Source organism: Scleropages formosus, chromosome 4, assembly GCF_900964775.1.
Source record: "Scleropages formosus chromosome 4, fSclFor1.1, whole genome shotgun sequence".
Lineage (NCBI taxonomy): Eukaryota > Metazoa > Chordata > Actinopteri > Osteoglossiformes > Osteoglossidae > Scleropages > Scleropages formosus.
In genome coordinates, this window is record NC_041809.1 from 13,858,865 (window position 1) to 13,874,821 (window position 15,957).

Here is a 15,957-nt window from a genome sequence, read left to right on the forward strand (position 1 = left end):
CCGCCAGGGCTGCCCTTTGTCACCGATTCTGTTCATTATCTTCATGGACAGAATTTCTAGGTGCAGCCAGGGAACGGAGGGTGTCTGTTTTGGTGGCCGCAAGATCTCGTCTCTGCTTTTTGCGCACGATGTGTCCTGTTAGCTTCATCAAGTCAAGACTTGCAGCGTGCACTGGGGAGGTTTGCAGCCGAGTGCGAAGCGGCGGGGATGAGAATCAGCACCTCCAAATCCGAGGCCATGGTTCTTAGTCGGAAAAAGGTGGATTGCCCCCTCCGGGTTAGAGGGGAGTTGCTCCCTCAATTGGAGGAGTTTAAGTATCTCGGGGTCTTGTTCACGAGTGAGGGAAAAATGGAGCTGCAGGTTGACGGATCGATGCGGCGTCCGCAGTAATGCGGTCATTGTACCGGTCTGTTGTGGTGAAGAGGGAGCTGAGTCGTAAGGCGAAGCTCTCAATTTACCGGTCGATCTACGTTCCTACCCTCACCTACGGTCATGAACTCTGGATCATGACCGAAAGAATGAGATCGCGGATACAAGCGGCAGAAATGAGTTTCCTCCGCAGAGTGGCTGGGCGCACCCTTAGGGATAGGGTGAGGAGCTCAGTCACCCGGGAGGAGTTCGGAGTAGAGCCGCTGCTCCTCCGCATCGAGAGGAGCCAGTTGAGGTGGCTCGGGCATCTGTTCCGGATGCCTCCTGGACGCCTCCCTGGGGAGGTGTTCCGGGCTTGTCCCACTGGGAGGAGGCCTCGGGGCAGACCCAGGACACGTTGGAGAGACTATGTCTCCCGGCTGGCCTGGGAACGCCTTGGGGTTCCCCCAGAGGAACTGGAGGAGGTGTGCGGGGAGAGGGAAGTCTGGAGGACTCTGCTCGGACTGCTGCCCCCGCGACCCGGCCCCGGATAAAAGCGGAGGAAGATGAATGGATGGATGGATGAACTGAATTGAATACCTAAAAATGCTCATGAACATTCTGAGAAGTTTTCCATAGTGCAACTCGATGAAGGCTAGTAGTGGACACCAAAATGAGGTCTTTTAGTTCTCTTTCACCTACAGTCTGGAATGTGCCTGCATGACTTCTATGCTCTGTTGTAGCACTTTTTCTTGACCTTTATTGCCTAACCCCATTCTACATTCTGTATCCTCATGTGTCCCATGCTGATCAAATAGTATTTGGGCACAAGCCATCAAAAACCCCTGTGTAAAAGGAAACATTTAGGCCAATTTAAATGTAATATTGTGGTGGAATTTTTAACAACCACATATGAATAGTTTAAATTGCTAAAATTTCACAAACAAGCAACATGATAGGGTGTTTCATGGCTGTTAACATTTAAGAACAAGTGCACATAATCTGTGAAAAAGTTTTATCGCACTGCTCCTTTGCTGACTCAAAATTATTTTTTGAAAGCAAATCGATTAAAAATAGAAGCTGGTGAATAAACATATACATTTTTGTTTAATAATTTAAGAACAATATGTTTGATAATGGAAAGCCTATATGCACCTACTCATCTGGTTTATATGGTGGTATGTGACAAATTACCTGTACTGAAGAACCAGATGTCTATATCCAGATCTCTCCGTATGTTGATCTAATACATTCTTCCTATTGTTCTCTGACATGTACTATATGTGATTTTGGAGAAAATTAATAAATGTAAATCAGCATTTATGCCTTTACATACTATAGTTTCTAATATGTGAATCTTCAGTTAATTATGTGTAACATTTGGGTTATGATTTAAATACCTACACTGTATAAGTTATTTTACAGTAAGGATGTTGAATGTATTTATTCTAAAATAAATGATGCTTTTCTCCAAAACACCTTAATTTTTGTTTTACAGCTGGGTCTTTTTACTGGAGCAATTCAGGGTAAGTAGCCTACCTTGACCAAGGGTACTACAGGATAAGGTGCAATTTAAATGTAGGTCCTTTGAGAGAGAGGAAGCTGCTCTAACCATGACCTCCTACCCCCTATTAAATAGTTATCCTGTATGTATTTTGTGTCTTGATGATTTTAACTTTCTGATGGTGGATTTTTTTCATTGTTTCGTTCTTTAGATCAACATGAGTATAAGCATTTAAATCTTCCCAACTCTTTTTGACAAATCGAATTCCTCTGGGTGCAACATCAATGTTTTTTTTTTCACAAGATGCTGAGTTAACATAGCTCTCTCTTTCTCTCTCTCACACACACACACACACACACACACACACACACACACACACACACACTGAAACCGCTTGTCTCAAGTGGGGTCGCAGCGAACTGGATCCTAACCTAGTAACACAGGGTATAAGGCTGGAGGGGGAGGAGACATACCCAAGATGGGATGCCAGTCCCTCACAAGGCACCCCAAGCGGAACTTGAGCCCTAGATCCACCAGAGAGCAGGACCCGGTCAAACCCACTGCGCCCCCATGTCCCCCTGTTAAGATAGCGGTTGCATTTAATTTAAACTGGCCGTGTTTTACAGTGCTCTCTACAGTCACATTACGGTCACAATCCTTCCTAGAACACACACACACACACACACACACACACACTGAAACTGCTTGTCCCATACGGGGTCGCGGGGAACCGGAGCCTACCCGGCAACACAGGGCGTAAGGCCGGAGGGGGAGGGGACACACCCAAGATGGGATGCCAGTCCGCCTCAAGGCACCCCAAGCAGGACTCAAACCCCAGACCCCCCGGAGAGCAGGACCTGGTCCAACCCACTGCGCCACCGCACCCCCTGAATAAGAACACATTTCCACATTATTTTATTAAAGCCAAACTGGTATCTCCTCACTATCTACTATTCCATACTGCCCTGAGTGATAGTATCAAGGTAAATAACAGTAGTACTAAAAATAGGATAAATAATTTTCAGTGTTGGACAGACAAATACACTTGGGCCTACAATGAAATACCACATAAGTAGCAAATCTAACTACATTATCAACAGTGAAGGCCTATTGGTGAAGGTGTTAGCATTGTATTAGCAAATGTATTCTATTTTGCCTACAAGTAGTTACCAAGCTTGAATGTGTATCATACTCTAACACCAGTTTTTGCAGAGAGAAGCCCATGGCAAAAACTTAGTTTCCAAGAATAAAGAAAATTAGGGTCTGTCAAAATCTATGTTTAGTTTTGCTGAGCTAATATCCATTTGAGACTATAGCTACTATTTTATACTTGCCTAATTCGATTTAATGTTTGTGTGACACTGCAAGGAATATCTGGTTTGTAGCAATGAAACTAGGCAGAGTAGCACTTTTGTCTTGATCTTATGCACCTATACATGACCTTATGAAGTTGAAGAGAGTTGAAAAAGTTAAAAGCACAGCAATTTTGGCTGTATTTTGAGTAACCTTAAAAGTCTCTTTTGCATCTCAGGTGTTAGAATTTAAACTAAGATTTTGACACTGGAAAGGCTTCCAGCCGGCATGTTTTTTTAAACATTTAAGACTGATTAATATTCCTGTCATACTGTATTTTTTATTAATTTAGCTGACACTTTTATCAAAAACACCTTGCTGGGTGGGCAATTTAGGGTAAGTACCTTGATCAAGGGTAGAACCAGGAATCAAACCTGGAACGTTTTGATCGAAAGGTAACAGCTCTGACCAGTCAGCTACCATCTGTGGCTGTACCTGTATCAAAAGCTTAATGCAAATAGAGCTTATAGATTTAGGTTAGTTGGTTTTGATTAGTTTCAAACTAATAGGGAAAGAGGGGGAGCTCAGCACGAAGGCAACTGTCCTTTGCTTTGCACCGAGTTTTTCGGAGCTGACACCTAGGCTAGAGACAATGGAGGTGCCTGGGTTTTGCTAGCGCGACTGGACTGCGGAGAGAGTATCGCCAGGACTCGCCATCATCATTCCACCGAGAAAGTGGATGTGAGGACAGGTCGTTGTCGGTTTCCTGCATCGTACGAAATAGTGCCGTACCCTGACAGCAGATCGTTATGGCGGAGTACTTCCTTCGGTGGTGGACAAGGAGATCCAGCAAGTGCGCCCGACGAGACGGTACCAGAGACTGAGTCATATAAAAAAAAAACCTGGCTAGAAGTGTTCGTTTTCTGTCGTTGATAGTACTGTAATGTGTAGATCATTAGTAGTTTTCATTTAAAATATTCTTTGGGTTTATTTAATCTGCGTGTTGTGACATTGATTGAATTCTGTGTGTACGGTTCTTCTTGTGGTAAAGGCGCTGAGTCTGCTAAGTGTGATGCTTGAGAGGTTTATTATTATACTCAATAACAGCATAACTACACGACGCTAACTGGGCCTCTCCTCACCCTAGCGGGAGTCATACCCCGCAGTTGGAGAAGCAACGGTAGAAGCATCCCCAAAGTTGTGTTGTTGTAGACACCACCGATTCACCATGCTTTAAAAAAAAAAAAAAAAGAAATGAATAAAAAAACAGAATTGAGTGGGTGGGCTACGTTTTCAAAACAGATTCAAACAAATGGTTTGGATAGCAAAAAAAAGTCCGTTGGGTTACAAAAATCCATTTTGAAATTTTTGCATTTGGCATTCTGTGTCTGTGTGTTGCATGTCTTGTTGGTGACTTTAAAATTCCAGTATATACCGTTATATAAGACTTAAGAATCTCTCCAGGTATGTTTTTTTTGTGGATCTGACAAAAAATTAATAAGCTTTTCCCTTGGGAGATGCAGGCAAGTTGGAAAGTACCAGATTTCCCTTTCAGATATCTCCCATTCTCCTTTTTCCAACATATCTTGCATATCAACAACATATCTTTAATTTTCTAGACCACTGAAAAGCAAGGCTATTTTAGTTCAGCAATTTATTTATGAAAAAAGCTCACCTGCTAAATAATTACTTTTCCTTACACTCTGAACTTACATTTGAGTTAGCTAACATTTGTCTTAAAAATATGCAGGAGTTATACAATTAATTTACTATTTGAATAATAAATTCACATTATTTCATTAAAGCAGACTGGCTAGTCCTTTCATCAGAGTGCAAGTCATCAACAAATCACTCAGGTTAAAGTTTATACTGTCAATATGGATGCAAAGAATGTAAGGAAACATCACAGCAATAACCTTATGCCAATATATAAATGTTCTATTAAGTTACAACCATTTGTATTCATTCTACCAAAGGGTCACCATTTGAAAAGTTACACCCTCTCACTTCAGATAGATACCCCACACACCAGTCTTCTCCATGACGTGAAAATCATTTGTATATGTCATCCATGTCTACTTTGTCTGTTCAGTGCTGAATGTATGAAAATACTGTTTTAAATGCATATATTGTCCAAAACACATGCTTGACAATGCCATATGAAAAATCAAATAAACTCATGTATGTTTTAAGAATTAAATATTTTGACTTCTGTAAAATAAAGATACATTTATAAATACCTCCCTCTACATAACAAGTTCATCTAATTTAAACTGATAAAGTCAAATCATGCAGCACTTTTTCTTGGATTGTCGGTATCGATAGAAATTGCCAGTTTAAATAGATTAAGTGCCACTTACATTCCACTATTTACAATACAGTAATTTACTGCAATATTCATGGGCTTTCAGTTCCATAAAAAGAGAAACAAACGCAACAATCATCTGCTATTTTGAAGATCAAAACATGATAAGAAAAAAACATAAGTCTCCCATGTGGCAGTCCCTCTTCAGCATTTGAAAGCACTCTTCAAAAAAAGTTTGAATCCTTTTTGACTTTCCGAAGGCTCATGCATCCTCATTGGATTTCAATCTTCTCAGCGTCTTTGGCATGTGTGGAGGGTTCGCGAAGACTGCCTGACAACATCTCCTTTCTGTACCCGACATGCAAGGCCATCCCCACAGTTGCAGCGCTGAAAGATCTCCAGGCCATGGGTACCTTTTTTCTTGTGCTTTGTACAGACCTGACCCTCTGTCAGCACAGGCTTGCAGATTCTGGACCAGAAGTGACGAGCGCAGCAGAGCCCCTTGGAACAGTCTGTGGACCTCAGGCAAGTCTCACCTTCCAGACCTGGGGAACCAGCAAAAGTCAAGATAGTCAACTTCATACCAATTGTAAAGTGATTTTTCTTCTCTCTCAGAATAAAGCACTTACAAAATGATAGGTAGTCAACAATGCATCCCACATACTTTTTAGTGACTGTCTTCGTGATGTATTCCTGAGATTGCGCTCAACTGTGTAATTGCTGGTCTCATGGGCAAAATTAACAGAAAGGCCATCAGCTCCAGCTTGTTGAGCTGTATCAAGATCATTGGGGAAACACACTCCTAGAACCGCAAGGAGGTAAGGTAAGGTTAGAGAAAGTTCTATGAAGTGGAACTATGGTGACCACTCATGAGACTTTCATGGGAAAAAGAGGGTACAGAAGTATTTGTTCTTCAAATCCAATAAAGACTGAGCTGGATTCAAATTCACATCCAAGCACACATGTCAGAAGCTGTAAGGCACCATAAACATCCACTGAGGACCAGCATAGCATGATTAAATGTTTTAATAGATGGATCATTGTGCAGAGCAGTGGTTAAGACTCAAGAGCACTGTACAAATGCGAAAATCACTGTAAAATGGATTGTCTAGCATTTGGTTAAATGAAGGTTAACAGCACTGACTAATTATAAAAGTGCAGATTTTCTTTGGCGGCGGGGGGACAGTTGCACGACAGCTGTTGCAGCATTTCAGTGGCAGCGCATCAGCAGACCTCACCGTTGTTGCAGCGGTTTCCCGCGCAGCACATGGCGTGTCGTGAGCAGCGCTTCCGGCGCCTCCTGCAGGGCACACAAGAGCCACGGCTCTCGCTGCAGTACTCCTGCAGCCCGCATTCCTGGTCACTTCCACAGTTTAAAGTCTGCGTGTTGGAAAGACGCTAAAGAGTTACGCGGAGTGGACTTGGACCACAAGAGCGGTGGGTATGTTTATGCCGTAGAATAAATATGAGTATATCCTTAATGCAATTATGATAAAATGATATAACTATCTAGTCTCTGTGAAAGGGAGAATTAATGTACTCTGATGAAAGAGGACATGATTCTTCTCTTACCTGCAATGTCTCAATGGCGATGTTCTGGTGGCCGATGATGTCGAGGGTTAAGACGTCCGCGTCCAGGTGGGTGACCCCGCCGGGGGGGTTTTTAATCACGTTCGAGTGGAGCAAGACGGGCTCGCTGTGGACGGGAGCCGGCAGGCGGTGCGGAGCGACACACAAAGCCAAGAAAACGGAGAGCGAGACGGGCAGCATCGCGAGCGGCGGGCGGCAGAGGGTTGTGTTCGTCATCCGGAGCGCGGTGGAAAGCCTGGCAGGCAATGGTCTTTACCGCGGGAACGTGTTCGCTCGGATGGTCTGCTTCAGGCTTTGGGATGTTCTGCTCTTGAGGAGTTGTGGTGTCGGATTTATACACGTGCCGCCGTTGTTCTTCCCGCCCCTGTGTGTATTCGACAGGGCGGGGATGGACTCTGAAACACACTGTCTGCGGGACATTTAATTGTCATCGTGAAGTTTCACAACAAGACTGAGTTTTTTTTTCGCCCCGTTCGGTCGCTGTCTCAATGAATCAACTTAGATGTCGCTGGCTGCAACAAGCAAAAGGAATCAACACGAACACTGTGACAGATACACCTTTTGTGCCAGTTACCGCTCTGTCTTTACTTTGTATTTATTGTTTTGGTAGTCATAGACAAACATTTTTAAACAAATAATAACATAGTTAGATAGAGGCCAGCAGGTAGTGTAGTGATTAAAGGTGGTGTCCTGCTCTCAAACCCACTGCTTGCTGTAGTAGCCTTGAACAAGGTACTTACCTGAACCGTTCCAAGAAAATGACTGTTGTTAGCTGTATAAATGAGTAAAACATTGTCAAGTTGCTCTGAAGAAAAATATCAGTAAATTGAAGACTACATATATAAAGTATCGAAAGACAGTTCTTCTGAATACCTGTACTTTATTCCTTTACAATTTCCCCCTGAAACCCTTAGCTTAAACAAAATGACTGAGAGAATGAGTCAGTGACCCTCTCAATCTCCCAGTGGAACATGGGATCACTTCAGATAAAATGGTGACACAACAAAGATACATGTACATACTTTAAAATCCCTGGATATTCAGCTTTTATTTTCATGGCAACTATTTTATTTATTTACAAAAATTAATAAAACAGAGCGGCTTTGGTGTTTTTGTATTAATGTAAACAATATTTAGACTAAGGCTTATATAGAGAATTAAGTGAAGTTTGGTGAAGAAGCCCTATGGACAGTTGGTAGTGTAGTAGTGAGAGCTACTGTCTTTGGATCCAAAGGTCACATGTTTGATCCCCACCTCTGGCTGTACTTTTGAGCAAGGTACTTACTATAAAATTGCAGCAGTAAAATTCCTCAGCTTTGTAAGTGTGTAAATAATTGTAACCTTAATACTGTAAGTGGCTTTGGAGGAAAGCATCAGCTAAATGAATAAATGTAAGAAAGATGACCCTTTGGGCTGCATCTTCAGAGTTCTTTTTAGCATGTTAATAGGGGCTTTAATTTTGAACTAAACATTCTGTCTTGCAGATTATAAATAATGTATTTAAAAGCATAAAATTATTATATTCTCTGCTACACACATAAATATATATACTCGTGTGATGAGCATTGGTGCATATGGTGGAAAGAAACTAACTTTACTTAAGCACATGTCTGCAACTATGTCTCTCTCTCTTAATGTAATCCACAAATTGTATTTTCTATGAGATGTATGCCACTTTGGAGAAAAACATCTGATAAATGAATAAACGTAAATATTAAAGCACAAAGGGGGTGCGGTGGCGCAGTGGGTTGGACCACAGTCCTGCTCTCCAGTGGGTCTGGGGTTCGAATCCCGCTTGGGGTGCCTTGCGGCGGACTGGCGTCCCGTCCTGGGTGTGTCCCCTCCCTCTCCGGCCTTACGCCCTGTGTTGCTGGGTAGGCTCCGGTTCCCCGTGACCCCGTATGGGACAAGCGGTTCTGAAAATGTGTGTGTGTGTATGTGTATTAAAGCACAATTGTTTCTGAGAATGGGTTACTTCTTGTGATGAGTCATCATAATTACTTGTATACAATAGATATAAAAGATATTATATACAGTGCAAGGCACAATACAAATTAGCAGTCTGAGTCGATTGGGTTCGGCAAGCATAAACTTGATAAAAGGTAAACGGGGAAAGAACAGCACAGAAGTGCCTACTAATAATGCAGTTTAAAGTGGATTTCCAAACTCTGTGGATGTGTTTACCACTTGACAGATGGTAATGTAGTGATTAGAGTCACTGCCTTTGCATCCAGACATTACAAGTTTGATCCTTACCTCTGGTTGCAGTACCCTTTAGCACAATGCTTACCCTGAATTGCACCAGTAAAATTACCCAGCTGTATGAATGAGTTAATAATTGTAAGTTTCTTTGGAGAAAAGTGTCAGCTAAATGAATAAATACAAATGTGTTTATATGTAAATCCAAACTGGGCCTACTGTCAGTCACAAACCTGAATGTTCCTTCAGAAATGCCAAGCATAATTGACTTACTTTTATTGTTTATGTTAATAGCTGGTCTGTTCACGTTGGTGGAGAGTTGGGATAGGGAACCAGCATCAGAGAGGAATGCACTTAACTGGTTATTTGTCATTTAAACAACACACATAGACATGTATGTATGTAAATGTGTGTGTGCCCCAAACAAAAGTAACTTGTTTTTATTTTAGCATTACAAAGTTTTTGACCGGCACTCTGCAGGTAATAAAGAATTCAGCGTAAGATCTGAATACCGTAAAATGATAACGGAACATCAACAGCAAGTACGGTATGTAAAAAATTTCATGCAAGGCAATTTGCATAAATCAAGTTTATTCACAGAGCATCTACATGTAGCCATCCCACTGTACAATGCACTGAACAATACTCTTTTATATAGTATTACAGTGTGATGAGGACATTGTCTAGACTTTGTTTTTGCTTCCAGCTACACTGTATGTTTATGTACATCCGTAATGTACATATTATGTACATTTCTGGAAAAAGCCCTGCTGTGCTATGTGGTGTCGTAACTGTGCAATTTTTTTTTTTTTCTCATAAACAGAAAAATTGTTAATATTTCACTGGGAAATGTTTCAATGGAGCCTTCCTCCATTTCACTTACATTCTGTAAATACTTTTATCTTTTAAGGGGATTATGAAAATAATGTGTTTGCATATTAGTTTAATTTTAATTAGTAATGTTTTATGAGACCTACATCCTTGCTTGGCAATTCTTTTAGCACTAGGATTTTCTATGTACTGTATATGCAGGGAAAACAGCCTGAAAATCATTTATGAATCCATCAGCAAAAGGTAGATTATAACATGCTTAATTTAGTGATTGACACATTTTGACTCTGTGGCTCTTGCTTGAGATTCAGGATTTTTTCCCATTAGTTACATGAAATCTACCTCCCACCTGAAGGTTAAGGAGAGGTCAGCCTATGAAAATTTTCAGTGCAGTCATGTCTTTTGCATGTGAGGAAAAAAACTGAGTAGGACACTCATCAAAGTAGGAAATATGTCCAGCCAGGTGATATGTAATGTTCCTCATTTAAATGAAGCCTGCACAAAGTTTACATTTCACAGAAATGAGGTAATACCTATATTAATAATCCATTTTACAGCCTAACCGCAAAGATACAGTGTGTCATTTTATGTTGTTTAAAATGGACACTGAATATACACAAGGTCTTATAAATAGACAAACCAATCATACAAGAGCTCTGAGTGGATAATGATTTGAGGTGTTTTTCTTTGTCATGCAGCATTAGAACATGTCAGTTCTTTTTTGGTTATATCTGATTTAAGGCACTTGCAATAGTGTTATTCAACTTGTACAGTTAACATTTTGTACTACAACTTTTTTTTACTACAATAATAAGAAAGTGTTGGTAGAGTTGATAATAACCACTATTTGATATTTTTCCCGATTTAATAATAATAATAATAATAATAATAATAATAATAATAAAAAACCACTCTGATACTTTGAAAATTTGTTTTACAAAAAAAAACTTCTCATAAACATTGAATTTTGTAGAGTATGGGAAATCATGTATAAAATGTTATATACTTGTATTTATATTTTTTATATTGCAGTATTTTCAGACTTGTATTTTGCTGCTGTAACATAATAATTTCCCTTGTGGGATCAATAAAGTATATCTATCTATCTATCTATCTATCTATCTATCTATCTATCTATCTCAAATGCCTTTTAGCAAATTCTAAAGTATTATACAGTATGTAGTTCTGAAGCAGTCAAGTGACGCAACACGGGGTGACGAAATGACAAAAATCTGCAGACACAAATTGTGAACGCAGTAAAAAAACCCCAAAAAACTAAATGCGGAGTACACTGTACCAAAAGTGATAGAATGTGCCATTGTGCTTATCTGAATGCACCTTCGTGATCCGAATCCCTGGCTTTGTGTGAAATGTCCGAGATTAAAATCTACCTCTACGGTCCAATTTCGTGTCATTTTTTTGTGTAAAGCCTGCCACCTGCTGGTACACTTAGCGATGCATCACACAATCAAATGCATACTACCAAGGGCCCAAAATGTCATCAATATTTCATTGATTCAAGTGAATCCATGCTTTACAAAGAAATACTGTAAGATGTAATTCCTTTGATGACTCAAGCACTGCTAAAGCATAACAACCATGAAATATTTTTGATGTGTGGATGACTCCAGTTGTCACAGAATTTTTTTTGTGTGTGTGAATATGAGTCTATGCGTAAAGGGTGTGTAAATTAATGTGCATGATGTACATAGCATTCAAAATTTGAGCACCCTGACAATTAAACATATTTCCTGACCCTACTTAAAATAATGCTTCAAGAACACAGACAGCATAATGACAAAACTATGTAAGGTTCTTTCCTTGATAACTGACTGGAATCACTTGCTTTAATCCATCATCTGTGTCAGAATTGTCAAGTTCAGATACAGGTACTGTTGTTACTGTTGATACTGTTGTTCTTCAACCACCAGCTCTGGCTCCATGTTGGGTAGGCATCTAGGTGATGCAGACTCTGGCTGTTCATTTAATTTTTTGCAGGCTGTCTTGGTCCTTCAGAAGTTGCCACAGCAACACTGTGAGCCATTGCAGGAAAGAGTGATCAGAAGTCTGCATCCCAGCCAGAGTTGTCGTCCGGAGGTGGGTTGTCGTTCTCCTCAGGGAAACTGTCGAAGTTACTTGTGTCAACCGGTGATGTGACCTGATTTTTTAATATTATAAAGTCAAGAGGGATTTGTTCAAATACAAACCTAGCTCCAAAGCCATAAAAGTGCAACAGTAGATTATGCTGCAATCACCTTAGTTAATTGTACTGAACACTTTATGATTTAATTATTTCTATTTCTATCCATACATTAAGAAGAAAGTTTCAGTAATGCATCATGTGTACTCACATTGGGAATGACAGGCGGGTTTAGTGTTCCCTTCTCCAAGCCATCCCAGTTAAAGCCTTCGAACCATCTAGAAAGAACACCAATGAGTAACAGTTTCAGTAACTGAGTCACATTATGATTGTTTTGCTGCATAGTGGACACTTTTGTTCAAAACATCTTAAATTTGGCCCTTTCATATAGGAGGACACAGATTAAAGTAAAGAGATAAAAACATTAGTGAGAAATACAGCAGGGATATTTTAGGGTCATATGACTGTGCTCATAACCACATAGGAACCTGCTGTCCTTAACATTATCCGGTTTCAGCATGGGAACATGTATTGTTACTAAGTTTCATCCTATTAGGAATTTTTAAAATCCATTACTTATGCTTCTGAATGTCCTTCACACCATATTTCAGGTTTCCCAGCCTTTCAGAAGGGTTGTCCCTAAAGGAATACATTAGTTAAATAATTGACTGGAATATTATCTTTGATCTTAGAAGGAACTATTCACTGCTCTCTACGCACCTGCACAGTCTTTTTATTAAATTGGCAGCATTTTTGGTAATCTTCTTTGGAAATTCAATCATGTCAATTCCTCTCAGTATGATGTTGTATGTTTTCATAGGATCAGGCCCTGAAAATGGAGGACTGGAAAGTGTAGAAAGAAAATATTCATACACAATATTTTCAGATACATGTTTTACATGTATCTGTCTTCATTTAGATTGCAAGGTATATAAAGTATTGTATGAAAAAGGTGGTTTTCAGATAGGGTCATAAGATGTAAAACAGTGATTTCCAGCAGCAGTTAAATAAACGAAGACAACAGTCACTGATTTACCTGCCAGTTAGGAGTTCATACATGAGAATGCCCAGGGACCAGTAATCTGCCGAGATGTCGTGTCCTTTATTCAGGATGATCTCAGGTGCCACGTACTCTGGAGTTCCACAGAATGTCCAGGTTTTCTTCCCAAAACCAATCTTTTTGGCAAAACCAAAGTCCACCTGCAAAGATGGGGGTTTTCATAGGAGTCAGCCAATCAAATCACCGTAGCACACTTTGAGGGATTAGGCAATATTTCCTCCACTGTGCTATCCAAGGGATATAATACCCTTGATGAACTAGCTGAAACCCAAAATGCACTCAAAACTACATGTAGTTTTGAAGAAAACAAAAACTGATTACAAATGCTTGAGTCACACTTTGCTTGAGTCACATGTCTGCAGCTATGTCTCCTTCTCTTAATATAATGCATAAATTGTACTTTTGCTGAAATGTATGTCACTTTGGACAAAAGTGTCTGCTAAATGAATAAATGTAAATGTAAATGGACTTTTTAATTTATATTCCATAAATGCCACCATTAATGCACAAATTTGACATGTATTTTTTCTTTATTTACTTCTGTATCATTTATTTATCAATACATTAGACTTTATCAGTGTTATGCTAGTTCTATGTTCTTTCTGAAATAATCTTATAATCTCTAATCTATAATCTTACTTAGATTATCTTTCTTAGATTTTAATGCTTTTCTTTTTTGCACCACACTTCTCCATGCAAAGTACTCTTCAAGGGCCCTGGTTTCACTGGTGTCCCTTACCAGTTTTGCATAACCTCTGTGATCCAAAATGAGATTCTCTGGTTTGAGGTCCCTGTAGATTATGCCTTTGGAATGCAGATAAGTGAAAGCCTCAACTACACACGCAGTGTAAAACCTGGTCATGGAGTCTTCAAATGAACCTCTGAAAATTCAGAAATTATTTAATACATAAATGTTGGACAGCAGTACATACTGCACAGGTGCACCTCAACAATACATCCATCGGAATGAACTGAGTCTGTTGAATTATGGCAAAACCTGAAACTGACAACCATTGCAAATGTTACAGAAGTATGTTGGATTGCAATGTACAGACCTGTAACAAGATGGTCAGTGTAACCTGTGATGAAGAGGAATGGTAAACTGTAACCCTCAACCTTAATCCTAAGAGCTTTACACTCAGTACAGTGTGCATTTCCATACCTGTCCCTAAGGATGGTCCACAGCTCTCCTCCAAGACATGCCTCCATTAACATGTACAGATATTTGCTGTCTTTGAATGTCCTGTACAGTCTAGGAAAGGAGAAAAACAGATTCATAGTGTTTCACCATTGTGCATGCAGGATAACTACCTCAAACACACTTCTACATTCCCTGTGCTGAGATACCACCAGAAATGCAAATAATCACTGTAATTTTTTTAACAAACAGCACAGGGTCACAACAGCATATAGACAGAGACAGTACTCTGAGAAATTGTAAATATATCGACATACATAGAGAGATGGCTCAGGGTCAAAAGCTTACAATTTATCACAGGTATAATCATGCAGTACTTTCTAGTAATTTCCAGTAGAATGTCCATATACACCTGAATTCATTAGAACTGTAATGCAAATTAAATGACAATTTCTAAAATAGGAGAAATTTCAACACTTCATACATCCACATGTTTATTGGGAACTTCTGGTGTAGACCACAACATTAAAATACTTTATTTGCTAAATATGCAAATGTTGTTAGTCTTCGTAAAGTTTTATTTGCAACATTTGAGCATGGAGCTCTCTCTAGGCACCTTCCGTAGGGTTCTGTCTTGTACCTCACAATGAAGTCAGAATGTGTTTCCTGCATGATCTGCTTCTCTGAGCGGATGTGCTCCTGTTGCCGTGTGTCCACTATGTGCTGCTTCTTCAAGACCTTCATGGCAAATGTTTTAGCTTCATTACTTTTAAGTTGTACCTGTAACCAGATCACACACACACACACACCTTTTCAGAACTGCTTGTCCCATACGGGGTCGCGGGGAACCGGAGCCTACCCGGCAACACAGGGCGTTAGGCCAGAGGGGGAAGGGGACAAACCGAGGACAGGACGCCAGTCCGCCGCAAGGCACCCCAAGCGGGACTTGAACCCCAGACCCACCAGAGAGCAGGACTGTGGTCCAACCCACTGCGCCACCGCACCCCCCGTAACCAGATCATTCATTATACATCACTGATCTGTAGATATAAGCAGTGATTATTATGGATATAGACAAATTATAGAATATTTTGTTTGCTGCAAATGAAAAACATAAACATTGTTTGTTTTTATTTAACCAGACAACGTGAGAAATAATGTTTTTGCAGTAAAGACCTACATTCTCACAAACACTACATTTTGGAGTCTGGGAGGAAATCAGAGCGCTCACCCAGAACACGTAAAGACACAGACAGGACATGCAAATCATGACACAGACAGAACTGGAGCAGGAATCAAACCCAAAAACCTAGATATGTGGCAACGCTACCCACTGAGCCACCAGTCATCCCGGTGCTTATCTCACATCCGTAATTAAAGCTATTTCAACCAAGTTTATGCTTTGTATGTACCCGCCTTCCTTATGATAGCATTTGACTCACGATCTATATGTGAAACTGAACTGCAGGGAATGGTTGAGCTGAATTCCTAAAATTACTCATTTGAGACATTATTATTTGTCAGTCAACCCTGCTGTCTAGCCTTGGTC

General features: G+C 40.2%; 2 protein-coding genes across 3 annotated transcripts in view; both read right to left on the reverse strand.

Annotated features, from left to right (window-relative positions):
- Nucleotides 1-5,462: 5,462 nt before the first annotated feature.
- LOC108932720 (dickkopf-related protein 1-like) lies at nt 5,463-7,220 on the reverse strand. The gene is made up of 4 exons (XM_018749285.2): nt 7,023-7,220; nt 6,689-6,830; nt 6,115-6,252; nt 5,463-5,995 (listed from the first exon to the last, which is right to left on the reverse strand). Exons 1-4 carry the CDS (start codon nt 7,218-7,220, stop codon nt 5,742-5,744), a joined length of 732 nt encoding a protein of 243 aa, XP_018604801.1. The 3' UTR covers nt 5,463-5,741.
- A 4,890-nt stretch (nt 7,221-12,110) lies between these two features.
- Nucleotides 12,111-15,957, reverse strand: part of LOC108932765 (cGMP-dependent protein kinase 1-like) — a 101,191-nt gene continuing 97,344 nt past the window's right edge. For both annotated transcript variants that reach the window (XM_018749336.2, XM_018749335.2), the window contains exons 11-18: nt 15,049-15,188; nt 14,433-14,522; nt 14,010-14,151; nt 13,247-13,410; nt 12,931-13,053; nt 12,787-12,849; nt 12,422-12,488; nt 12,111-12,228 (exon numbers count right to left, since the gene is read on the reverse strand). In XM_018749336.2, coding sequence (XP_018604852.1) covers nt 12,130-12,228; nt 12,422-12,488; nt 12,787-12,849; nt 12,931-13,053; nt 13,247-13,410; nt 14,010-14,151; nt 14,433-14,522; nt 15,049-15,188 — 888 coding nt within the window. In that variant the 3' untranslated portion in view covers nt 12,111-12,129. The remainder of the gene's footprint in view (nt 12,229-12,421; nt 12,489-12,786; nt 12,850-12,930; nt 13,054-13,246; nt 13,411-14,009; nt 14,152-14,432; nt 14,523-15,048; nt 15,189-15,957) is intronic.